The sequence below is a fragment of the Cebus imitator genome, unplaced genomic scaffold (genome assembly GCF_001604975.1).
Source record: "Cebus imitator isolate Cc_AM_T3 unplaced genomic scaffold, Cebus_imitator-1.0 Scaffold1053, whole genome shotgun sequence".
Classification (NCBI taxonomy): domain Eukaryota; kingdom Metazoa; phylum Chordata; class Mammalia; order Primates; family Cebidae; genus Cebus; species Cebus imitator.
The window spans coordinates 38,348-65,789 of record NW_016108368.1 but is presented as its reverse complement, the minus strand read 5'-3'; the positions used below and the strand labels follow the sequence as shown (position 1 = coordinate 65,789).

The 27,442-nt window shown below is 43.5% G+C and overlaps 1 protein-coding gene, 1 long non-coding RNA gene and 1 pseudogene across 4 annotated transcripts; 1 reads left to right on the top strand and 2 right to left on the bottom strand.

The window, feature by feature from the left end:
• The first annotated feature begins 806 nt into the window (after positions 1-806).
• Positions 807-14,067, top strand: LOC108298715. The gene is made up of 3 exons (XR_001822667.2): positions 807-1,202; positions 1,699-1,990; positions 14,057-14,067. It is a non-coding gene; the product is annotated as an uncharacterized LOC108298715 (long non-coding RNA).
• On the bottom strand, positions 2,141-6,055 carry LOC108298712 (annotated as a pseudogene).
• On the bottom strand, positions 8,751-26,985 carry ZNF510 (zinc finger protein 510). 3 transcript variants are annotated; one of them, XM_017521309.2, is made up of 6 exons: positions 26,930-26,985; positions 25,290-25,530; positions 24,071-24,129; positions 13,886-14,012; positions 13,506-13,601; positions 8,751-11,201 (listed from the first exon to the last, which is right to left on the bottom strand). In XM_017521309.2, the coding sequence occupies exons 2-6, from the start codon at positions 25,357-25,359 to the stop codon at positions 9,502-9,504; spliced, it is 2,052 nt and encodes a 683-aa protein (XP_017376798.1). In that variant the 5' UTR covers positions 25,360-25,530; positions 26,930-26,985; the 3' UTR covers positions 8,751-9,501. The 3 variants fall into 3 exon arrangements, with proteins under 3 accessions (XP_017376798.1, XP_017376799.1, XP_017376800.1); XM_017521310.2 differs by having other exon boundaries at positions 25,293-25,530; positions 26,930-26,983; XM_017521311.2 differs by having other exon boundaries at positions 25,332-25,530; positions 26,930-26,983.
• Between the last annotated feature and the right edge of the window lie 457 nt (positions 26,986-27,442).

Genomic DNA, 27,442 nt, shown 5'->3' with positions numbered 1-27,442 from the left:
GCAAACTGTCAGTATTGTCGTTATAGCCTTTGCACAGTTCTGTGAGTACATGGTTAACACAGCTGTTTTTGCTTCTATGTAACATGGAGAATATACAAACCATTCTACATATACAAAACACATTTCTCCATTGTGAAAAATGTCTTATGAAAAGTAAACCTAGGGGTCTCATTGAAGCGACCGGAGCTAATTTTCATTTTCAAATTAACTATTAATAGTAACATTTCACTTCCTTGGATGATTTATAACAGTGTTGACTGAGAAATTCTGTGCTGCAAACTGCTGAGTGTTGTGGTTCTGACTCATGTTCCCCAGGAGAAGGATGGCGGTAATCATGTCTCTTCCGTGTTTACCTTTGTTAAAACCTGTAGGTACAATCTGAAGTATTCTGTTGCTAATGACACTGGCTTTGTGGACATCCCTTCATGGGAGGAGAACCTGACAAAGGCAGTGGCAACTGTGGGGCCCATCTCTGTTGCTGTTCATGCAAGCCATGTCTCCTTCCAGTTCTATAGAAAAGGTGAGCATCTTTCTTCATAGAAATTATTGCAGAAAAAGAGTAAGCCACCATGACGTCCCAGCATGATGGGCTCTATACTGGCAGTATTCATACCCGATGCTTCCACTTGATATTACACTGAGCATATCTCCATGAAAATAAGTACTACATAACTTTATACATAGCTATATTATTTATAGTATAGTTTAATTTACTTAAATATTATCTAATTGTTAGATTCATAGAATTCTTCCAAAGATCCTTAATTCTGTGATTAAATCTGAAAAAAGCCTTTTTATTCAAGGATTTTGGTGTTCTGTGCTTTTAAGACTGATATTCTAGAGTAGAATTACAAAAATAGTGGTCTTTTATGCCTGTAGGAAAGTTTTTTTATGAAAGATCATGCTAATTTCTATTTCTGCTAGTTGAGGATGAGAGCCTAAATCCCTAGCCTTGATAATAATAGATCTTGTTAAGCCCGATCTGGATTGCATGTCATTTTAATGATTTTAGAGATGCCTCCCTCCCTGTGGGTGACAGGGTGGGTTACTGTCAGGTGTCCTTGGGAGCTTCTCACCAAGTCTTCATTTTTTTCTCTCATGCATTTATTTTGAGTGACTCTGGATCATGCTATGCTGGTGGCTGGCTATGGCTATTAAGGGGCAGAGTCGGATAACAACGAACATTGGCTGGTGAGGAACAGGTATAAATTGCCAGAAAAATACTTGGAGCTGAAATTCAAAAAGGAATCCTTTTTTGCAATTAGTATTTAGATACCACAAGCCCTTATGCACATTTTGAAATCCCAGAAGTTTTTATCCCCCTTAGGTAGAACATAGGATATTAATGATTGATTATAACATCTAGATACTATCATGAGCATGCTGGGGATATTAATATGGTATTTGTCCTACTGCATGTCCAAATTTTGAACATTTTCTTAATTCTGAAGCATATCTAGCTGGAAAGACATCCTATCCTTTTTGTTTCTGATTTTACACTTCTGTGAAAGGTCACAGTTTCGGCTCTGGGGTGGAAGTGATATGCAGGTTTAGACTCAAGAATTTATAAGGGACGAACAGGAAAATCAACATCTCCTGATTCTTTATGTTAAGCCCGTGGCTCTGGCACAGCGTTTAAGTTAATAACCCAATGTGCTTTACCCTTCCTCTGAAATGGAAAACCTGCTCTCCTTTCAGCTGGGGTAAACGCTGGGGCATGGATGGCTGCATGAAGATGGCCAAAGACTGGAGGAACAACTGTGGAATCGCCACAGCAGCCAGCTACCCCACTGTGTGAGCTGATGGGTGGTGATGAGGGGACTTGACTGCGGATGGCACATCCGGAGGAGGAATTTATCTTCTGTCTACCAGCCCCTACTGTGTGGGATGCACACTTCAGTCATTGAAGATCTAAGTGTGATTTGACTTCTGTGATATTTTCACAGTGGTAAATGTTACCTCTATTTTAATTACTGTTATAAACATGTTTGTATTATTGATTCACTTACTTTGGATTTAATTTTAAAAGGACATATACATTTTTACCTGTTTAAATAAAATGTAACTTCAAATGTACTTTTTTTTTTTTTTTTTTTGGAGTGTGGGACCCCGGCCAGCCTTGGAGGGGACAAGGCACAACTTCTCTTTAAATTATTTTATTCAAGAAGTGGGGGAGGACAGACAAGGGGACTGAGCTGAGCCCTGAGTCCCTGAACCTCCCAGCTCAGCCCCCACAGCAGGACTGGACTCAGTCAGAGGGTAGAGGCTCCAGTCCCACCCAGACACGGCTGGGGACAGACAGGACCCAGGAACACCCACTCACTGTCCTCCGGGAGGCGGTGGCCGCAGCACACAGGGCCCAGCCCTGGGTGGGGCTATTTGGGGGTGCTGCCGCCCTTCTTGGGAGTGGTGGGTTTCTTGCCCTGCCAGAGGTGTCCCTGGATGGTGAAGGCATCAACGCTCATGGACATGATCTTGGCGGGGATCTGGATGAAGAGCTTGCGGTCCGAGTTATACTTGTAGATGCCTTCCACCATGGCGGGTGTGACGGTCCGGGGCCCGTAGCCCGCCAGCCGCGACAGCTCCTCCGTCTCCCCTGAGTGTGTGGAGCGCCCTGAACTGGCAGCTCAAGTCGCGAAAGAGGATCAGGAAGTGGTTGGCCTTGCTTTTCTCAATTTCCTCCAGAATGCGGTTCTTCTGCGGTTCGTTCACCTTGCCCGCCAGGCAGCAGTGTGACAGAGCGTTGTGGATGATGAATGTGTTGGACTTGGCACTAGGCTCCTTGTACAGCCGTGGACCTGTGTGCTCGGGCACCGACGCTGCTCGGAGGAGGCATTGCTGCCATTCTCCCAGTCCCGTTCACGGCTCCCAGGCAGGCAGCTTGGGGACATGAGGCCCGACGGGGAGGGAGCCCGAGACGTGGGCCTCTTCATCCCGAGGTTATTGGGGGCCTCATTGGCCACAGTGGACAGTGACAGGGTGGACTGGGAATAGATATTGCTCAGCCGAGAGCCCAGCAGGCTGCGTGCCGGGCTTCGCGCTAGGGCCGAGTCGTCACAGCAACCTGAGCTACGCCGCGGCGCCTTCAGCCCGCCCCGACCCGGGCCCCCGACCCCGCAGCCCCGGGGCAGCCACAGCACCTTATCAAGGTCGTCCATCAGCTTCAGCTGGGCTCAGCGCTCGTACTCCAGCCACGTGAAGTCCCCCCGCCGGAGGCCCACCTCCTCCTCGGCTGGGGCCCGGGCAGCAGGCGCCGGGGTGGCCGTGGGGGCTGCAGGGACTGTGGACAGGGCTGGGGCTGGGCCAGGGGCCTCCTCATGGGCCAGCCTCGCGGCCTCCTCCCTCCGCGGTTCCTTCTCCGCCTCCTGCCACTGCTTGCGCTGCCGCGCCTCCTCTGCTCGCCGCTGCTGCCGCTCCAGCAGGATGGCCCGCTTTTGGGCCCTCTCATCCTCAGGCTTGTCTTCATCCTTGTAGAAGAACCCCAGCCCCGCTCGGGGCTACCCCTCTGAAGACACTTTCTCTTCCAAGGAATCCTCAGCACCGGGGGACTCCCGTCTCCGTCTTCCTCGGCGGCGGGATCTGCCCAGCGGGATCTCGATGAGGCCGGGAGGGCGGCTGGCTCCTCGGGGGGTGTCCCCTCTGCCAGGAGGTTGGAGGAGCGCGTCTGCACAGGCACCTGGCTCGGGGAGAACTTGAGCAGGTGGGGGAGGCTGTCTATGTCGCGGGGTAGTGTAAGCACCCTGGTCAGGGGCGCCAGCCGCAGCTCCGCTGGCCGGGTGTGTTTCAGGCTTCAGGGTGACGGGCTGGGCCCGGGCCCAGGGCTGCACCGGGTGGCCGGGACCCACTGGGCGGGGCTGGGGGACAAGACTTTGGACCCCGTCGTCGTGGGGCCAGGGATGATCCTTGCAGCAGGGTGGGCGGCAGGTCCAGGGGCCTCTGGCAGGGCCAGCAGCCGCTGCTGCTGGTCCATGAGCCTCTGCATGTACCGCTGCAGAGAGCTCAAAGCGGCACTCAGCTTGCTGACCGCTTGATTGTATTCCCCCAACCCCTCGGGGGGCAGCGGACCCAGGTCTGGCGAGAAGGTCACTACCTTGGGCCGTAAAGTTGGCTCACCCTGGCCCTCACCCACTGGCCGCTCCCCACCAGGGACTGGGCCAGGGTCGGCCTCGGCCTCCGCCTCCCCAGAAGCCTCCCTTGGCTGCACCTGCAGGAAGGCGCTTTTGCCCAGCCGCTGGCAGTGCTTTGCAAAGATGGCCTCAATGCCTCTGCGTTTCTCCTCCAGCCGGGCGCCAAGCTCACTCATCTCTGAACTCAGGGCCTCTGGCGGGGCTGGAGTAGACGTGGGGGACCCTGCTCCAGCTTCAGCCTCTGCCTTCACCAGCTGTTTCTTGCGTTCCGCAAAGCTGGTCATTTTCACCTCGGAGTTGGTGGCCGCGGGGGAAGAAGCCGCTGCCTTTGGGGACCCCTCGGATGGGGCCGGCGGTTTCGATGCCTCCCCCCCCGCCAAGATGGTTTTGAGAGGGTCTCGGGGTGTAGCACGTACACCAGTGCTTTGGTGGGCTTGTCGGACAGTAGTTTGGAGGTCCCCTCAGGCAGGCACGGGGAGGCCAGAGATGGCTTGGAGGGCCCCTCAGGGGAGTGGAGGTAGAAGCTGCCATCAGCCGCCCCATCTGGGAGCAGCCGGGGCTTGGCACTGTGGATGATCTGCAGAGCCTCCTCGATGGTGGGCAGGTCGCCAGGCTCTGGGGGGTGCTGGGCAGGGGTCCTGGCCGGCGCAGGATGTGGGGGGTCCCAGGCTGTCCGAGCTCACAGAGCGGAGGAGCACAGGGTCTCCCATGACGACATCCACATCGCTGAGCTGCCGGTTCCAGGCCTTGCCCAGGGCCTCCATATGGGACATGGATGGGGAAGACTTCAGGGAGCCTGTGGATCCTCGGAGTGGGGACTGAGGCCGCCAGGTGACAGGAGTGGGAGGTGGATGTGGAAGACAGGAGAACTGCTGCCAATGCTGTTGGGGGCGGGGGCCTCCGTGCCCTGGGGGAGGCGGCGTGACTATCCAGCAAGTCCTTCACTTGCAGGAAGTCAGGCTTGAGCACCTCAAAACACATGAACAACTCAGCCAGCAGCACCACCAAGTTGACCTTGAGCAGCGGGAGGACGTAGAGCAAGTCCTCGAGGGACAGGAGGCAGCCACGGGGAAGGCGGGAGGCACAAAGTCCTGCACCAGCTGGAGGTTGTACAGGCTGTCCACCACAGATATGGGGTCCTTCAGGCACACCTCCTCAAGTCGAAGCAGCTGGGGACAATAGCAGTGGCTGGTGCTGGCCAGTGCAGCCCCACTGGCCAGGTCCTGGAGGCTGGTCACCGTTGGGAAGCAGGGGACACGCCGTGCCACCACCCGGTCCTTGCGGTATCGGATCTAGGGCTGCGCGGGGGCCGCCCAGTCTGCAGGGGCTGCTGGAGAGGCTCTCTGGGCCGCTTCCTGCTCTGTCTTCTCCTGCAGCTGCCAGACGGTCATGTCCACCCAGAAAAGCAGCTTGTGCTCCAAGCTGGTGAGGGCCAAGGGACCTGGCAGGGCCTTTGTCCACTCAAAGGCAAAGGCAGCCATGATGACATCAATGACAGCTAGATGGGCTCCCATGAGAATGGGCTGGTGCCTCAGGTCAGCCTTGCACACCTGCTGCTCCGGCAATGCAGGCACCATGACCCTCCGCGCCAGCAGGGCCAGCAGTGCAGAGGGGTTGGGGGGTGTTTCAAACTGTGGCAGTGCCTGGCGCCAGGCCCTGCAGCAGAGATGGGCTGAGAGCAACAGCCGTGTCACTGGGGGCTTCAAGTGCTCCTGCGCATACTGGTCAGTATAGAAGGGCTTCCACAGCTCCGGGGGTACGTGCTCTGCGCCCCCCGAACGCCGCCCGCAGCACCCACGCCTGGCTGGCCCCGGCCTTGGCCCGCGAGAACTCGCACTGGTCCAGCAACTCAATCTCAAGGCACCGAGAAGGTCCTCCGCAGCGGCCCGGGTGGGCACCGCCGCCTCCACCATGGCAGCGCCAAGGCTGCAGGCGCCGGGTCCGCTCGGGCTGGGCTGCGCCGTGCTCGCGCTCTGGGGTTTCTTTCTGTTTTTGATGCACTGACTTTTTGTGTTGCTGTATTTCTCTGTTTTCACACTGCTAATAAAGACATACCCAAGACTGGCCAATTTACAAAAGAAAGAGGTTTGACGGACTCACAGTTCCACGTGGCAGGGGAGGCCTCACAATCATGGTGGAAAGTGAAAGGCATGTCTCACATGGCAGCAGAAAGAAGAAAATGACAGCCAAGGGCAAGGGGTTTCCCCTTAAAAAACCATCAGATCTTGTGAGAGGTATTCACTGTCATGAGAACAGGAGAAAGACCTGCCCCCATGATTCAATTACCACCCATCAGGTGCCTTCCACAATATGTGGGAATTGTGGGAGCTAAAATTCAAGATGAGATTTGGGTGGGACACAGCCAAAATGTATCAGTAATCAAGCATGAAGCTGGGCTCTAAGCCATACCTGCTGTGCCACTGGTTCACTAACAGGAAAAGTGGGTGGCCTTCTGACTCTTCTAGTAACAAATGTGCAGATCTCATGTCAGCTCCCCAGTGGCTGTGTCTGACCCAACCCTTGATTGAAGCAAAATATGACAAACGATCTATAAGGACAAAAGAAAATTATTTTAATAAAGAAAAAAATTACATTTTTCTTTAAAGTGATCAGACATATGGGCAATTTCAATACTGAAAAAGAGCCTTAGAGATCATGTTTATCTCACCCAAGGTGGTTGCAGCCCAGTCAGGTTACAGGACAAAGGTATCAGGGCCAGTTTCTGGCGCATCTTCCCCCACTGCTGGTGAGGGCCCCATGGCTACTTTGCAGTTGAGGTGAGACAATGCATTGCCAAGGCTGTTTGTCTTTGGGTCCTCAAGGGATGTGGGATAAACTCCACGGTGTGAGGCTGGGCTTCAGGAATGGTGTGCTGGCCTTGGAAGGTGGAAGACAGAGGACCCAAAGTGAGAGTCTGTGGCTACATTTACACCAACCTACCTGTAAGCACCTGAATTGGTTTTAAAAGCTGAAAAACTTCCCACATGTATTGGCTAAAAGAACACAGTTTCATCACCTGTTTTTTCAAAAGTCTCATGTTCCCAGTGAAAAAAATATAAAGGATAGTTACAAGCGTTTAGTGAATAGACTCCATAATCTTCCAGGAAGAAAACTAGGTGGACAGTGGGGTCTCATCCCACAAAGCCTCCAGCAGGCTCCATTTAAGTTCATCTGAATTGAATCATGTGCTATCCTGGACTCTTACGTGCCCTTCTCTAGTGGTTGCTAAAAGTAATTTATTTACTTATTTATTTACACGTAGTCTCTCTGTTGCCCAGGCTGGAGTGCAATGGTGTGATCTCAGCTCACTGCAACCTCTGCCTCCTGGGTTCAAGCAATTCTCCTGTCTCAGTTCCCCAAGCAGCTGGGATTACAGGCACCCACCACCATGCGTGGCTAATTTCTGTATTTTTAGTAGAGACAGGGTTTTACCATGCTGGCCAGGCTCGTGTTGAACTCTCAACCTCAGGCGATCCGCCCACCTCAGCCTCCCAAAGTGCTGGAATTACAGGCATGAGCCACCACACCCAGCCAAACTTCATCTTTTTGACATAAAATCACAAAAGTGGCAACTGTTAAATTATTTGGATTTTATAATAAAAGTAGTCCATTGTAGCAAGAAGATTTGGAAGATTCCCAAGGTAAATCCCTTAACTGTACAGGTTGGGTCCTAGATTTGAAACAGAATTTATGAAGGACCCAACATATACAGGCCATCGCCACGGTGGAAGAGACAGGCCTGACCTCAAGGAGCTGGAGCTGTTAGGGGGAAGGAGGTGATGAGGGAGGACTTCCGGGAGGAAGGGAAAGCTGACATCAACCAGAGCAGCCAATCACTAAGGGAAGATAAAGAGGTGAGCATCTTAGCAGAGACTGGCACATCTGCAACCCTGAGAAAAGATTCTGTAGTGAAAGACCCTGCGGAGTGATTAGGTCCAGGTGTTGGGTGATGATGCTTGCTGAGTGAAGTGTTTGAACATAGGGGGGCCACTGGAGAGTGCAGACCACACCGTTCTGGTTCTTGGTTACTGCAAAACAAACCACCCAGAAACTCAGTGACTTGGTAGAAACATCTTTCACATTTTCCACCTGGACTTGGCTGTGTGGTTTCATGGGAAGACAGCTGTAGGGCTTGACGAGGCTAGACATGCGCAAAGGCTCACTCACATGGCTGGCTGCAGCTTCTGGTGTTGGCTGGGTGTTTAGCTTGGGCTGCTGACCAGGGCACCTGCCTGGGGCCTCTCCACAGCTTGGGCTTCTCACAGCATAATACTGAACCCTATATATACTACGTTTTCCTATATATACAAGCCTATGATAGTTTAATTTATAAATTAGGCACAGCAAGAGATTAACAACTAATAATAAAGTAGAATAATTATAATAACATGACAGTAGAACTGCTCTTGCAATTTGGGGTCATTATTTAGTAAAATAAGGGTTACTTGAATACAAGCACTGCCACAGCCTGACAGGTGATCTGATAACTAAAATGCCAAGTAAGTGACTCACTGGCAGACAGTGTATACACGGTGGATACACTAGACTCAGAGATGATTCAGCAAACCACATGGAGAGCAGGAGGGCATGCGACTTCATCACACTACGCAGAATTGTGTGCAATTTAAAATGTAGAAATTGCTTATTTCTGGATCCATTTAATAACTTTAAAGTGCAGTTGACCATGGCTAATAGAAATTGCATAAAGTGAAAATGCAGATAAGGGGGGACTACTGTACAAACTTAATTTTTACTTACATAATGTTCAACTGGGAAAGATGCGGAAAAGGAGAATTTTGCTGCATATATTCATTCAGGCACACTGACTTCTTTATCTCGTACTTTGCTTCAGTAAAGCACAGCACCAAGTTTGTCCTAGAAATCATATCCATTTTGTTGTTGTGATAGGACCCTGGTAGTTAAGTTAGGGAAGTCTCTTATTTTTCAGACTGGGATGTGATATACATCATGGACATCCACAACCTGGTAGCTAGTCACAAAGACCCACTTGGACGAAAAGGAGATTGGGAAATTTGGACTAGTTATGTGCCTGCAATAAAGTGAAATTGGTACTGGTGAACAGACTACCAGCCTGTGTGATGTGTGAGAACTATCTAATAGGGTATGACTTCATTCAGGCCTATCCATAGGACTCTGAAAAGAAACAAAAACGCCTCTGAAGGTTGCCTTTTGGACACAATTCTTCCTGCATTCATCTTCATATGGTTTCTCTCCTAAGTGAATTCTCTGATTCACTGTGAGGGTTTATTTCTGGGACTGCCTTCTTACATTCACTACCCTCAATTGGTTTCTTGTGTATCTCTGATGTCAAAAGGGGTAATCTTTTTGTCGAAAGGATTTCCCAGTTATTACATCAATAGGGATTCCCCTCTCCCTGAATTTTCTGGTATACGCTTAGGGTTGACTTCTTATGTAATTTCCCATATTCATTGCATTCATAAGATTTCTGCCTACTGTGAGTTCTTTGATGTATTCTGAGGTTTGATTTCTGGCCAAAAGTTTTTCCACATTTACTACACTGAAAGGGTTTCTCCCCTGTGTGAATTCTCTGATGATCACTAAGGATTGCTTTCCGGACAAACTTTTTCCCACATTCATTACATTTAAATGGTTTCTCCCCAGTGTGAATTCTTTGATGCACTCTGAGGGTTGATGTCCGGGCAAAAGTTTTCCCACATTCGTTACATTTGAATGGCTTCTCTCCTGTGTGAGTCTTCTGATGTTGAATGAGATGGTCTTTTCGCCAGAAGGATTTTTCACATTCGTTACATTGGTAAGTTTTCTCCCCAGTGTGAGTTCTCTGATGTATTCTGAGGTTTGACTTCTGGCCAAATGTTTTTCCACATTCATTGCACTGAAAGGATTTCTCCCCTGTGTGAGTTCTGTGATGATCTCTGAGAGTAGACTTCTGAACAAAAGTTTTCCCACATTCACTACATTTATAGGGTTTCTCTCCTGTGTGAATTCTTTGATGTCCCCTGAGGGTTGACTTCTGGACAAATGTTTTTCCACATTCATTACATTTATAGGGTTTTTCTGCTGTGTGAATTCTCTGATGAGTACTGAGGTGTGACTTCTGGGAGAAAGTTTTTCTGCATTCACTACATTCAAATGGTTTCTCTCCTGTGTGAGTTCTCTGATGTTGAATGAGATGTCCTTTCTGACAGAAGGATTTCCCACATTCATTACATTTATAGGGTTTTATCTTCAAGTGACTTCTCTGGTGAACTCTGTGAACTGATATCTGGTAGGATTTCTTATTTTCATGATATTCAGAGGATTTAACCCAACTCTCTGTTCTGTCACTACATACCACTGGATTCTCTTCTGTGACAGTTGTCTGAGGTTCAGTGAGGTGTGGCTTTGTGTTGAAATTATTTCCACTTGAATTTAATTCATAATATTTCACACCCATGTTACATTTATTATATTCCTCCACAGTTGACTTCTCAAAGGATTTCCCGTATTGATTAAGATGAGGATGTTTCTCCCCTGTGCCAGTTCTCCTGTGGTCAAAGAGAGTTGTCTTATCACATTTTTTCCTAAATTCATCATCTTTACAGGATTTTTCTCCTGTGTGAGGATTCTTATGTTTAACACAGCAAGCCTTATCATTAAAGGCTTTTCCAATTTTATTACATTCAAAAGCTTGCTCCAAAGTTTGAAACTTTGAATGCTTGGGAAGATTTTCATTATAACTGAGAGCTTTCATATTTTTATTATGTTCATAAAATTTCTCCCCAGTCTGAGTTTTCTCAAAGTTAATTTTGAAAGGTGAATTCTCACATAGATTACAGCAATCTACTTTCTTTGTTGAACAGTTTCTATTATTAATGATAAATTCAGAAATACTTTGCAAATTCACTCCCCATGAGTCACATTTGCAGGACATTTTTGTTGAAGCAACAGCAGCTACATGCAGAGTAAATGGTTTCCCTAAAACTTTCTCTTCCTCTCTAGTCAATGTTTTATTATTGATACATATTACTTGCTGCAAGTGTTTGTCTTTGATGTTCTTGTCCTGCTTGATCAGGTCATCACCTCTGTAATCTTCTAAAACAGAAATATTGAAAACATCTTATGACTCTTACATCTTTTATGGGTAGGGCTTATCAACATTCAGCCTATGTTGCACTTAATTATTTGATTTCTTAAGATTAAATAATTCATATATATGTGTGTATTAATATATATCTCAGAACACCCCCCTTTAAAAGTAATATTGGTATAGTGCAAATGGAAAAGGAAACTGGTAACAAATACACATTTTGCATGTGATTAATAAGATTTTCCTAACTGGGTTGATAGAAGAAAGAAAAGAAAAACTTAGAGTTTTATAGGGGTGGTTATTTTAGGGAGTAGGAAAAATAGATAATGGGATAAATACAACAAAAACCCTAAATGTAAGTAGTATAACAAGGAAAATCAGGAGATAACAGAATTTTTGGAATAGGCCCAACACGGAACGGGTTTAGAAGGAGAAAGTAAATTACACTCCAGGTCTTGACATTATCTAGATTATAATGGTTAGAATAGTTTATTGTCTACATTCTTACAATTTGATATCCCTCATCAGTTCTTCAACATCAAGTTAAATTTATAACATAACCAACTCCTTTATGACTACATAAAAAATGGTTACATCTCTAACCCCTCTTATGATTGTGATTCATAGAAATACAAGCAAATATAAAATTGTTGAAAATAAAATCCATTCTTGCAGCTAACTTCGATGCCCTGCTCCACTCTGGCTGTCATGCTGTTGATTTATTCCATCAGAACTAAGCAATAAGTGAACCTGATCATTCCATCCTAAGTTTCTACATATCAATCTGACATGAGGGGTACAATTTTAAATAGGGTATTACAGAATGTTTTACTGTGAAAATGATGGTTAAGAAAGGTCTGGATACTTTATGCATTCTAAATGCCTATCCTTGACAGGTCATACTGCAAATATCATCTGCCACTTCTTGCTTATCTCTTACACTTTATCAAGCATGAAACAATATCTACTTGCATAAAACTTTCACGAGCAACTTAATAGTAGTAAGTGAACACTCGTGGAATTAGAAACCATGTCATGAAACACAAATGGCTCTGAAAAAAATCCCTGATTATCTATGCTTGGTTACAAACTCTATATGTTTAGAATTCACCACTCTCCTAATACTTATGTTGTCATTTCCTTGATTTTCTTTATAGTTTTATAACCAATACATGAATTCCTAAAAATGTAGTTGAATTTTGCCTGCTTCTGACACCTTTACATAAATATAACCATATATACATATTTTTTGTTTTCTTTTGCTTAATATTGTTTATAATCAGTGTACAAGATTTTATGTGGCTGTATAATTTTTTCCTTAAGGAATACAACTATTTCTCCATTCTACTGTTGATGAGCACAATTTCTACCAAACATAAACAATACTACCATTAATATTCTTTTATGTATTCCAGAGAACACAATGATATCTTTTTGTCGGTCATATGATTAGAAAAGGTATTGCTTGGCTACAGCATATGCAAAAGTTTACCTTGATTAGAAAACATCTTCGTGGGATGCAAAGGCATAAGAATGATATAATGGACTTTGGGGACTCAGGGTGGTAAAAGGATGGGAAGAAGGAGAGGGATAAACGACCACAAACTGGGTTCAGTGTATACTGCTTGGGTGATGGGTGCACCAAAGTCTCACAAATCACCACTAAAGAACTTACTCATGTAACCAAATACCACCTGTTCATCAAAATCCTATGGGAATTAAAAACGAATCCTCCTGATATCACAATGGTTTTACCAGTTTATATTTCCAGTCAGTGGTTAAGGGTCTCTAACATTCCATATCCTCACCAAGACTTGGCATTGCCATATTTGTTAATCTCACTTCATATCTGTTATTTCACCTCATATCTCACTTCATATATTATTTTGTGCTCCATGTAAATTAATGAGATTGAACACATTTTCAAAGATTTACTGGCCACAGTAAAAGTTCCTGTTCAATATTTTTGCCCATTTTTCAATTGGGTTGCCTACCTTTAACCATAATGACTTGCAGAAATTCTTTATATCCCTTTTTTCAGGAAGCATATCTTTTCTAAAGTATTCGCACTATATACATATTATGCTACTCAATGGCTTGTCTTTTCACCCTTTGAATACTATCTTTTATTAACAAATTTCTTACTTTTAATGGAATCAATTTTATTAATCATTTTCTTTTAACTGCTGCTTTTTGTGCCTTTAGGCTTTCTAAGAAAAGTCTTGGAATATTCAGGTGTTCACCCCCTAAAGTGACCTGGAGTCTAACCACTCCTGCAGAATTCTGTTCACTACTGCTCAGTAACTCACTTGGGTGACTCTTGTTTGAGAATTCCTCCTCTGACAACCAAGGCTCTGCTCCTCGCTCCAACTTGAAGATCACCTCTGGTTTGAAAAGGCAGTACCCTGTAAATAAAGAATAATCAAGGACTTAGGCCAGATATATAAAATTTTAGTCTCCAAAAGTAGGAAAAAATACAGCTTTGGAAGCAGTATCCTGAAAGTGCATTATCGTTGGGAGCTGACAATACATTTTTTCTAGTCCTTGACAGGGCTTAATTACTTCAGACTCTTGAATGAAAAGCCTAAATAACATTAAAATTTAAGTAAATTGTTCACATGTACTGGCACTTAAAAAAGAAATATTTTCCATATGGAGTTACAAGGGTAGGTTATGTTTACATGCTCACCCACTGAGACGAGGTGGCTGTAATTCTCCAGCATCACATCTCTGTACAGATTCCTCTCAACAGGGGCCATTTGCTGCCACTCCTCCTGGGTGAATTCTATAGTCACATCCTTGAATGACACTGATTCCTGTAACAGTACATTTCTATTCAATCTGAAGCATTCAGAATTAGATGATGTAGAAATCACCCATGAAATCAATTTTTATCAAGTTCAACTCTAAAAAGCTTAAACAAATATAAAGGATGCCTACTTTGAATTTAATCTTATCTTGTACTTTGAAAGTATTAAACTAGTAAAAGTTTTTATAGGCCAGGTGCAGTGGCTCATGCCTGTAATCCCAGCACTTTGGGAGGCCAAGGTGGGAGGATTGCTTGAGCCTAGGAGTTTAAAACCAGATTGGGCAACACAGCAAGGCCTTGTCTCTAAAAAAATTTAAAAAATTAGCCAGATATGGTGGTGTGTGGTTCTAGTCCCAGCTACTTGGAAGGCTGAGGCAGGGGGATTGCTTCAGCCCAGGAGGATGAGGCTGCAGTGGACCATGATCACACCACTGTATACCACCCTTGGTGACAGAGCAATACCTTGTCTCAAAGAAAATGTTTATAAATGATCTATATATATTCATGAGTTATATACATAGATGATAAATAGACACATTAGTAAAACTTTTTTTTAATTCTTATTTTTGTAACCAAAAAATGCAAATAAACTTCCTACAATTTTTATTCCAACCCAATAGACTACCCTGGGCATACATCGGGGCAGGGATCAGCAAATCATGGCCTTTGTGCCAAATCTGGCTTGCCAGTTTTTTGTTAATGTGTGGTCTATGTCGCCTAGGCTAATCTTGAACTCCTGGCTTCAAGTGATCCTCCCATGTTGGCCTCCAAAAGCTCTCGGATTATAGGTGTGAGTCACTGCATGTGGCCACTTGCCACTTTATTTAAATAAAGTGAACTGGCACATAGGCACACCCAATCATGCTGCATTGTTTATGGATGCTTTTGTGCTGAAATAACACTGAGAAGTTCCATCAGAGACCTTATGATTGTCAAAACTGAAAATATTTATTACTTGCCCTTTACAGAAAAAATTTACCAACCTCTGGACTAAATAATCAAATTAAAGATAAAGAAAGTATACTACAACAACAAAGAAAACATATTTTATATACATAGGGATTATGCATATTGAAAATAAAAGGATGGAAAAAGACATACAATATAATCAAAACCAAAAGATAGCTGATATGATTGCATTTAATATCATATACAGATTTTAAGGCAAGAAAGAGGTATAAAAAATCAGTAACAATTTGTAATGATAAAATGGTCCTTTCAACAGAAGATACAACAAACCCAAATTGGTATGCACCTGGCAAACATAGCTTCCCAATGTAATCATTTCTCATTGTTCACAGATTACGTATTTGTAAATTTACATACTAAAATTATTTGCAATCTCAAAATCAACACTTGCCGTTATTTTCCAGTCACTTTTGGACATACGCAGGAAGGTAAAAAGTTTGAATTGCCTGACCTACATGTTCCCAGATGAGGCTGAACACGGTGATAGGCTTTTTTGTTTCAGCTCTGATACTGTAAATAAGTGTTCATTTCTCAATCTACATAGCACCATATTTACTGCATTTTTGTGTTTTTCTTGATGATTTCACTTTTTAAATGACCCATATGTATAGCATTTACATGCTTGCTGTCTACTGTGCCTATGTGCAAGAAGCTTGTGATATGTCTCATGGAGAAAATATCTATGTTAGATAAGGATCATTCAGGCAGTAGTTATGGTGTTGTTGGCCATTAGTTCAATCTTTGTGAATCAACAATATTAAATAATGTGTCTTTATGCATAAAGATACATAAAAACAAGATTATGTACTGACTGGTTGACAAAAATGTGACCCGAGGTTTAACCCTGTATTTCTCCGCTGAACAATGGTTCAGTATTTATTAGTTCAGTGTTTGTAGTGACTTTTGGGAACATTACTACTGAGAATAATGAGAACTGACTGTATATAAACAGAAGTTGACAGAAATGAGATATCAATCTACAATTATAATTAGTGATTTTAATGTAACTCTCCCAGTAACTCATAGAAAAGCGGATTAAGAAAAACCAACAGGGATATAGAACAGGAGTCAGTGAACTATAGCACAAAGGTCGAACCCAGCTCACCACTACTGTTTTTTTTTTTAATAAAATTTTCATGGAACATAGCCACATTCGATTTTTTTTTTTGAGATGAAGTTTTGCTTTCGTTGCCCAGACTGGAGTGCAATGGCATGATCTCAGCTCACTGCAACCTTTGTCTCTCAGGTTCCAGTGATTCTCCTGCCTCAGCCTCCTGAATAGCTGGGATTACTGGCATGCGCCACCATGTCTGGCTAATTTTGTATTTTTAGTAGAGATAGGGTTTCTCCATGTTGGTCAGGCTGGTCTTGAACTCCCGACCTCAGGGGATCCGCCTGCCTCGGCCTTCCAAAGTGCTGGGATTACAGGCGTGAGCCACTGTGCCCGGTCTTCATTTGTTTATGTATTATCTATGGCTGCTTAACGCTACAGCTGCAGAGATTGGTAGTTGCAACAGAGACTGTATCTCTCACAAAGCCTACTATCTGACATTTACAGAGAAAGTTTTCTGGCCACTGATATAGAGGACTGAAGATATAATTAACCAACCTGACTGACATATATAGAATAACCTCTGCATAATGTAACTCTCTGGTGTCCTTTGCACATTAAAAAAAAAAGGCAGTCTATCTCACTAAATTGCAAAAAGTTAAAATCATACAGTGTAGCTTTAGATCTCAGCTCAGAGATGTAGAGAGCCGATAAAAGCAATGCTAACATCCTTACGAGAACGATGCGGGGTAAACAGAAAATTAATATCCTTTTTTTGAACTATTAGGAGAGAGACAGGTACCTGCCAGGAGAATCAGAATGTTCTCATTTGCTTACTGGAGCAGATGCTACTGAACTCCATCTAAGACAATTAGGAAGAAAATTACTAGAAAAATTTAACAACCTGCTAAAGGCAAGTGTATACTAGTGTGAGTATGTGAAGTCCCCAGGAGCTATACACATAGGAGGATTTTCACCTTGCTACAGGATCAAAGGGAAAGTCAAAAGAGAAATTAGGCTGGGCACGGTGGCTCACACCTATAATCCCAGCACTCTGGGAGGTTGAGGCATGCAGATCACTTGAGGTCAGGCGTTCAAGACCAGCCTAGCCAACATGGTGAAACCCTGTCTCTACTAAAAATACAAAAATTAGCCAGGCGAGGTGGTGCATGGTGGTAATCCCAGCTACTTGCATGGCTGAGGCAGGAGAATCACTTGAACCCAGGAGGCAGAGGTTGCAGTGAGCTGAGATGGTGCCACTGCACTCCAGCCTGGGTAACAAAGCAAGACTCAGTCTCAAAACAAAACCCCAAAAACACAGAAATTAGAACATACATTGAGATTACTCACAATGAATAGACAAAATACCAAAATGCATGGGATGCAGATAAAGCAGTGCTAAGCATGAAATTTATAGCTGTAATACCTATATTAAAAACAATCCCAAATCAATATCCTAATTGTACACTTGAAGGAACTAAATGAGGTAGGGAATTTACTACTGACCTCACAGAAATGAAAAAGACAGTAAAAGAACACAATGAACTGTATAGTAACAAATTACATAACCTAGGTTAAATGGACAAATTCCTAGAAACACACAAACCACCAAAATGGACTCAAAGAAAAACAGAACATCCAAACAGACTCATGTAAGAAGACTGAATCAGTAATCCAAATCCTCCCACGAAAGAAAGGCTCAAGACCAACTGGTTGGTCTTTAAATTTGGTGAATTCTACTCATACTATAAGTTACCTTGAACCAATGCCAGATAAAGAAATCACCCCAAAACTATCATCAATATCCCTTCTGAATATGTGTTCTCAACAATATACTAGCAAACCAAATTTTGCAACAAATAAAAAGGACTAGACACCATGACCAAGTATAAGTTTCCAGGAATGCAAGGTGGCTCACCATAAGAAAATAAATCAGTGTAATATATCACAATAATAAAATGAAGAAAACAAATCACATGATCATCTCAACTGATGCAGAAAAAGCATTTGACAAAAACATCCTTTCATGATAAAAACATTTAACATAGTAGGAATAGAAGAGAACTGCCGCAACACAACAAAAAGCATTTCTGAAAAACCACAGCTCACATAACACACTAGGCTAAAAAACAGGAAGATTTCTTCCAAATATCAGGAATAAGATGGGGATGCCTCCACTTTCATCATTTCTTTTTTCTTTCTTTTTTTGAGATGGAGTCTCACTCCAGACTGGAGTGCAGTGTCACCAGGCTGGAGTGCAGTGGTACAATCTTAGCTCACTGTAACCTCTGCCTCCTGGGTTTAAGCAGTTCTCTTGCCTCAGCCTCCCTAATATTAGGCTGGGACTACAGGCGTGCACCACCACACCCAGCTAATTTTTGTATTTTTAGTAGAGAAGGGATTTCACCATGTTGGATGTTGGTCAGGATGGTAACCTCGTGATCTGCCTGCCTTGGCCTCCCAAAGTGCTGGGATCACAGGCGTGAGCCCCTGTACCTGGCCTGCTTTCATCATTTCTATTCATTACACTAGAAGTTCTAGCTAGAGCAAATAGGTAAGACAAAGAAAAAAATGTATCCAAATTAGAAAGAAAAAAGTAAAACTATCTCTACTTATAGACCATGAGATTTAACATATGGAAGACTAAGGAAGAGACAAAAACTGCTAGAGCCAATAAATATATTCAGCAAAACTGTAGGATACAAGATGAACACACAAGAATTATTTAACTCTCTGAGTACTGGCAATGAATAATAAAAAAGAAAACAATTTCATTTACAACAGAGCAAAAAATAATGAAATAGGAATATATTTAACCAAGAAGGTACATGACTTATATGTGAACACTAGAAAACACTGCTAAAAGAAATTCAGAAGACATAAATAAGTGGAAAGACACCCTGTGTTCATGGATTGGAAGATTTAATATTAAGATGATAATACTCCCAAAAGTGATCTACAGATTCAGTGAATCTATATCAAAATCCCAATGGCCTTTCTGCAGAAATGCTGAACCTACAATTTATATGAAATTGCAGAGGAACCTGAATAGTCAAAACAATCCAGAAGAAAAAGAAAAAAATTGGAGGGATTACATTTCCTGATTTTAAAACTTATTATAAAGCAACAGTAATCAAGACAGTGTGATACTGGCATACATACAGACATACTGATCCACAGAATAGCACTGAGAGCCCAGAAATAAACCCATACATTGACCATTTATTGGAAAAAAAAAGTTTTCAACAAACTTTTTGTTCCTAATAAATGGTCAATGTAATTATTCCTAATAAATGGGATAACTGAATCTCATCAAAAGAATGACGTTGGACTTTTACCTCATACCAATTTTAAAATTGCCTCACAATAGCCAGGCATGGTAGCTCATACCTGTAATCCCAGCACTTTGGGAGGCCGAGATGGGCGGATCACCTGAGGTCAGGAGCCTGGCCAACATGGTGACACCCCGTCTCTACTAAAAAATTAGCCAGGTGTGGTGGTGAGTAATAGTACTCCCAGCTACTCGGGAGGCTGAGGCAGGAGAACTGCTTGAACCTGTGAGGGCAGAGGTTGCAGTGAGCCCAGTCTGTGCCACTGCACTCTAGCCTGGGTGCATTCAGTCTCAAAAAAAAAAGAGAAAGAAATAGTCACAAAGATCACATATTATATGACTTCACCTATTAGAAATGTCCAGAATAGCCAAATGTATAGAAACAGAACACAAATTAGTTGTTGTTTAGGGCTGAGATCGTGTATGTCAGGATAGGGGATGATAGCTAAATGATATGGAATTTCTTTTTGAAGTGATGAAAACACTCTAAAATTGATTGTGGCAATCAATTTTATACCAAAAACCACAAAACTGTATACTTTAAAAGTGTGAATTATATGATATATGAATTGTATCTTCATAAAGCTGTTACCAAAAAAAAAGGACACTAGAATAAATAGGATAATTTGGATTTTCTATATCCTATTAAAGAAACTGAATTCATGAGTAAAAACCAGGCACAAGAAAAACTCCAAGGCTGGCCGGGCGCAGTGGCTCAAGCCTGTAATCCCAGCACTTTGGGAGGCAGAGGCGGGTGGATCACGACATCAAGAGATCAAGACCATCCTGGTCAACATGGTGAAACCCCGTCTCTATTAAAACTACAAAAAATCAGCTGGGCATGGTGGCACGTGCCTGTAGTCCCAGCTACTCAGGAGGCTGAGGCAGGAGAATTGCCTGAACCCAGGAGGCGGAGGTTGTGGTGAGCCGAGATTGCGCCATTGCACTCCAGCCTGNAAAAAAAAAAAAAAAAAAAAAAAAAAAAAAGAAAAACTCCAAGGCTATACTACCTCACAGGTATATTTTTCCAAACATTTAAGGAATAAATAACAGCAATCTTAAACTCATTCAGAGAACAGAAAGTGAATACCTGTTTCCAAACTAATTTTTTGAGAATATAATGTTGATGCCAAAACCTGATGTTACATGACGGCAAAACTGCAAGCCAGTATCTCTCCATTAACGTAGATACAAAAATATTAGCTGTCTTTACTGCAAAAAAAATTTTGCACATTTAAAATCCAAAAAAATCCACAGATAAGCTATTAGAATGAATAAACTTTGTAAAATGCCTAGGTATAGATGAATACTAAAAAATTCATTGTATTTTAATAAACTAACAAAGTGGAAAATGACATTTAAAAAGTAGTTATTTGTGCTATTATCAAAATACATCAAATACCTAAGAATAAATCTAATAAAAGATGTGAAAGACTTCACCTCTACTCTGAAAAACTCTCCATCAGGATTTTCTATGAAAACTGATAAAATTTCCATGAACATAAAAAGGACCTAAAACAGTAAATAAATTCACTATGAATTCCTGACTTACTATAAAGGAACAGTAATGATGACAATGAAGTACTTGCAAAAAGATCAAATAACTGGACCAAAGCAAGAAAACACGGCCTACATTAGACCTGCATACAGGTCACTTGACTGACAAAAGACACAACTGCAGTTCAGTTGACAGAGGACGGTCTTCCTGACAAATGGTGCTTCAGCAACTGGATATCCATATGGAAATATGAACCGTGACACTCACCTTATACCAAACACAAAATCTTACTCTATGTGCATCAAGCTAAAATAAACAAGGATGTAGTAACAATAAAGGAGAATATCTGTATGATCTTTGAGTAGGGAAAGAGCTTTCAAATAGAACTGCCATTAAAGAAAAGACAATTCTGACCTTTATTAAAGGTAAAAACTTTGTTATCAAAGATATTGTTTAAAAAATGAATAGGCAAGCCACAGAATCCAAGAACATTAGTAATGCATGCATGGCAAAAAAAACATGTTCTGATAATATTGAAATAATTTCTACTTAAAAGCAAATAACCCAATTAAAACAGTTGAATAGGTACTTTACATAATACATAAAAGGAAAGGATGTCAAATTGGCCAAAACACAAACAATGGTGCCCAACATTAGTATTTATCATAGAAAAGCAAGTTATAAATTCTGATGAGATACCACACTATGTAGCCACCAGAATAGCTAAAAACAAAAAGATTGACAGTAACACGTGTTGGTCAGAACCTGGTACAGCTAGAATGCTAGTGGGAATGTACACTGATTCAACCATTTAGGCAAGCTACTCATAGTATGTATTAAAGCTGAACATATGTTTCTTCTATGAAGCGGCAATTCCATTTCTAGGTAAATCCCAAAAGCAATGAGGACATACCAAAAGACACAAAAGAATATTCACAGCAGCCTTACTCCTGATAGTCTGAAACAGGAAAAACAAATGAAAAAAAATGCACTAAGAGGAGAATGTGGAAATAAATTATGGTCTATTCAAATAATGAAATACAGCCCAGCGGTAACGGAAATATTAAGGTATACAGCAAAACTGATGAATCTAAAAAATGTTATGTAAAGCCAGACCTCCCACTCCCTTGAAAACTGAAAAAGGGTACACTTTGTATGATTTCACTGGTACGGTATTAAAAAATGAATTTATCTTTTTTCTTAACATGTGAGGTCAGAATAGTGGTTGTCCTTATGTCCTTATAGCATCCTTATACAGTGGTGCTATCTTAATCTGGGTGCTAAATTGCATGAATATACACATGTAAAAATCCATCCAGTTACACACTTAAGAGTGCACTTTACTAGTATTACAACTGTATCTCAGTTAAAGAACTAAGTTTTAAAAAGGAAAGAAGAGGCATACGAGAGAAAGAAAAATCTAACAAAATATATATAGTTGGTAATCTGGGAAGGTGGGAACCTTCCACATATATATTTATATATTATTTCTTTGTATCTTTCTATATTTGAACAAATTCTGAATTCCTTACAGGAGAAAGAAATTTGAACATAGACTCCTACAGAGGAAAAATGATGTAAGGACAGACATCTAAACCACAGAATAAGGCCCTTCCCTCACAACTCTCAGAAAGAACCAAATCTGTTGACACCTTATTTTTTCTTTTTTTTTTTTTTTTTTTTTAATGAGACAGAGTCTCACGCTGTCACCCAGGCTGGAGTGCAGTAGCGTGATATCGGCTCACTGAAATCTCCACCTCCCAGGTTCAAGCGATTCTCCTGCCTCAGTCTCCCAAGCAGCTGGGATTACTGGGGCCTACCATGATGCCCGGGTATGCCCGTTTTGTTTTTTTTTTTTTTTTGTGCGAGCAACATGGTTGTTTATTCATCCGGGTACAGGCGGGCTGAGTCCAAAAAGAGAGTCAGTAGAGGGCAGTGGGACAGGAGTTGGTTTTGTAGGTTTGGGGTAGGCAATGGAAAGTTACAGAAGTTACAGTTCAGGGCAGTTTTTGCAAGTTGGGAGGGGTCACAGGGTCTGGAGTCATGAGGTTGACCAAGGTCAGTTATAAAGTCCAACTGCCTTATCAGTTGAGATGGGAATTAGGCACCGCAAGGGTTGATCTTTCTTCTTCTTTTTGTGGTTTTCCAGTTACTTCAGACTTTCTAGTTCCAGGAACTCATCTGGAGTGTACGTGCAGGTCATGGACTACAGTCCATGGTGCAGTGTCTCTCTTTTAGTACAGACGGGGTTTCACCCTGTTGGCCAGGCTGGTCTCGAACTCCTGACCTTAAGTGATCCACCCGCCTTGGCCTTCCAAAGTGTTGGGATTACAGGCATGAGCCACCATGCCTGGCCCCTGTTGACATCTTGATCTCAGACTTCTGGGTTTCAGAATGGTGGGAAAATAAATTGCTCTTTAATCTACCCAGTCTGTGGTTCTTTATTACGGCAGCCCTAGCAAACTAATACCCCTCGTCTGGCTCAAACCTTTATCTCCATCCCCTCTCTTATTATTCCCTAAGACGAAGTTCAAACTGCAATGGGCAAAGATTCTTACTGGAGCTTGCATGCCTTGTTTAGCCCTCTCTCAAAATGCAGTAACCTCCTATACTGCAACAACAAAAACCTCACCCATTTTTCAGGACAAAATCCTTTTAAACACTCCACCTCTGGTCAGTGGAGCCTACACCACCAATCTGTCCTTTCTTTGACAATCTGTCTACCTGAAACTCTGCTTCCACTACCTGAAAAACTGTACTAATCAAAGCCTGAGTTTGGCACTAAGCCCTCTAATTCCACTGAGGAAAAAGCAGAAGCAACATACTGCATTTATTTCAGGGCTGTTATTAGAAAGATTTGCACTGACACTTACATGAAGACCAACAAAGACATTTCCCCTGACTTTGATAACTCTAGATTCCATGAGGAATCAGTCCAGTTTAAGCTTCTCATCAATGCAAATCTGGAAACAAATATTGTCTGTCTGACTCTCTGCCATGGCTATCAGAAATAATGAAAACGGCAGTTCCATTTTGGAAAATCTGTAACATCAGGCGGCCTGCACCTTTCCACATGCCAATTCTGCTGTGCTATTGCTCTGCTTTTCTATATATTCCTTGGATGATTTTAATCTATTTCTACATTTCCACATTATTATGTGGACCCTTAAACACCTATAAAATCCATGATGAAAAAGGTGTCAGTAAATAACTCACCTGAGATATGTTCATGTTCTGCTGCTCCTCGAAGAGTGTGGAGAAGCGGAGAGGACAACCTGAGGGTGAGGAAGGGGTCATGAGATCTGGGCAGCCTCTGTCTCACCTGCCTACCAATGTCATCACACCAGCTGGGGAAACGGCCTCTCTACAAAAAATGTTCCTTTGACCCTTAAGAAGGGATAGGAAGCATTAGAGAGAAAACACCCCCTAAATATGTGCATCTGTAACATGATCATGTGGATGAAACCTTGCTGGGTTGTTTTTTTTTTTTTTTTNTTTTTGAGACAGGATCTGGCTCTGTTGCCCAGGCTGGAGTGAAGTGGCGCAATCTCAGCTCACTGCAACCTCCACCTCCCAGGTTCAAGCAATTTTCCCACCTCAGCTTCCTGAGTAGCTGGGACCACAGGCACCTGCCACCATGCCTGGGTAATTTTTGTATTTTTTTGTAGAGACGAGGTTTCGCCCTGTTGCCCAGGCTGGTCTCAAACTCCTGACCTCATGCAGTCTGCCTACCTTGGCCTCCCAAAATGCTAGGATTGGAGGGGTGAGCCGCTTGCTGTTTTTCATCAGGTGACTGTAGATTGTTTTCATATTGATTTATTTAAAATGTATGTCTTTTTTGAATAATTAACAAAAAACTAAAACAGGATTAACATTCGTTCTCTGTTAATATTTACACCAACAGAAAACACAAAACTGAAAAAAAAATGAGATGCTGAAAAACAGACTATTTTAAAATCTTTTTGTTCTAACTTACAGTTTCTCAAAAAGAATTTTGGTAAGATACTTGTGGGGACTCACCTGTGACAGAGTGAACAGCACTGTGCTTTGCTTCAAGCTCTGTCCTTTGTGACCACGGACAAAACCATTCATCCTAGTTTCACTACTTTTTTAAGGTTTTAAAAGAATCAGAAACAGAAAGCCTTTCCTGTATTATCATTTTGTGATTCCACAGGTTCAGGATAGAGGCAACCTTAGTAAATCTCTAGATGCTACATGTATGTGACGGATGTTGTGTGACAGTGATTCAGAATCTGGAAAGAGTGAGTCAAGAATGAAAAAAATGGGGGCTCTGTGAGGAGAATTAGAGACAGAATTAGAGACAGTCCTGGCTGGTTATGCCTTCCTTGGAGACCACGCAGAAAAGCCCTCCAGTAGTAATGTGGCTTTTCCTGTGCAGTCTGACAGTCACCCATGCCTCTCCACCCCAGCTCACCACCTTCGGCAAGTTGGCCCACAGCGTTCAGTGTCACACAATCTGTGATGGCTTCTGGATGCGGCGACATCACCAAGTCTGGCGCTCTCTAGGCAAAGGTTTGAAGAACTGCTGCTGGTGTGGCAAATCAAGATCTGCTCCTTTCTGGGTTCTTCTGCATCTGTTCAGAAGCCCTGGTGAGGAGGTCTCTGTCAGAGGGCAGTTCTTTGGCTGGACTCCTGTTCCTCGGGCCTCCTCCTTCCTGCAACACAAAGAGCTGCTTTGCTCCAGAGAAGCTGGGGCTGAGGCCTGGGTAACAAATTCATTTTAGTTGAAACTTTCATGGAAAGCAGTGTTCTCCACCTCAGTACGACTGACATTTTGGGCTGGACAATTCTCTGACATAAGGAGTGGTCCTATGCATTGTAGGATGTTCAGGAGCATTTCTAAACATGCACTAGACACTAGGACACCCCTTCACCCTGTTGTGACAATCAAAAATGTCTGCAGGTCTGGTGTGGTGGCTTATGCCTGTAATCCCAGCACTTTGGGAGGCCAAGGCGGGTGGATCACCTGAGGTCAAGAGTTCAAGACCAGCCTGGTCAACATGGTAAAACCCCATCTCTACTAAAAATACAAAAAATTAGCCAGGTGTGGCAGTGCATGCTCAGGAGTTACTCAGGAGGCTGCGGCAGGAGAATTGCTTAAATCTGGGTGGCAGAGGTTGCAGTGAGCGGAGATCATGCCACTGCACTGCAGCCTCGGCAACAGAGGTGGCAGGAGCTTCAGTCTAACCGAAAGGCTCTGGAGACATCCCAGAAATCCCACAACAAATACACTTGCCACATAGTAAGATTCTGTCCACGTTGACTTCACAATCATGGTCCTGAGGTTTTGGGGACAAGTCATTCACCTAGTGCTGTGAAGGGTGTAATGCTGGGTTAGGTAGGTAGGCCATTACAAACAGCCTGATTTGGGGAGTAAAGCATATCTGTATCGGCATCCTCGCTCCCTCATCGTTTGTGAGCTTGGTGCTATCATTTCACCTCTCCTTCTTCATTTTTAAAGATACACTTATAAACAGGGTGGTTGTGAGAATTAAACGAAATGCTACATGAAAAGAACAAAGTGTCTTCCAAATACGATGGGAATCTACCTTTACATGCTGCTTAGTAGCTAGCACTTAGCTAAATGCTTTACAGGTGATGCCTTATCTCTGCACATCACAAAGCAGTTTTTACTAATATCCTCATTTTCAAACGCTCAAGTGACAGAGCCAAAATTCACCAGGTCCTTCTAGCTCTTAGGCTCGGGCTTTCAACACAGACCCACGGGCCGTACGCGCTTTGTGGCAGGTTCATGGCCAACACAATAAACGCGCGTTCCCCTACTGCCGCCAGCACCGCGTTTCCTGACGCCTGGCTGCACTCTGGCACCCACACCTCGGCCGCACCGAGCATCCTCCCACGAGGACTCAGCCCCTCCTACACCCCCGGAGCCCGCCCCCGCCGGCCCTTCTCAGGCTGAGGTCCGGGCCCAGGCCGGGCACTGGGAGCGGAGGGCCTGCTTTTGGGGGAGTTCCCGGGACGTGGCGTTCGCACCCCCTGCAGCCCATCCCTCCCCGCAGGTCCGCAAACCGCGCGGAGCCCCGACGCTCTCACCTGAGCTGCGAACCCTCCGCACTGGCAAACACCGACGGGATAGCTGGCACGGGGGGGCGGGGAAGGACTGACTGCGCATGCGTAGACGAAACCGCCGCGTATCCGTTCCCAGCATGCTGCGCGGTAACCCGTAACTCGCAAGGCTGCGTTTCTGATAGGTCGGGCGCCCGCTCGCGGTGTTTTTTTTGTTTCCCCATCAAGATAACATGATGTAATAACATGGACTGTCCTGGTAACCAGAGCCCGGGTTCTGTCAGAGCCCCCAGAGGTTGTAGGTTAGACTTGATGACATAACAGCAAATGCAGCGTGTGGGTGCAGAAAACAGGAGCCGTGGAAGACGTTTGAAAACAATTGGAAAAATGTGTATACGGACTGGAAATTAGAATTATGAAGGAAAGTAACTGTGGCCGCATTGAGGGGTTATCTTGCTTATTCATAAAGAGATGTATATTTAAGTGTTTAGGGTCGTTTATGTTTGTAAGTTTTTGGGTTTTTTTTTTTTTTTTCAATGA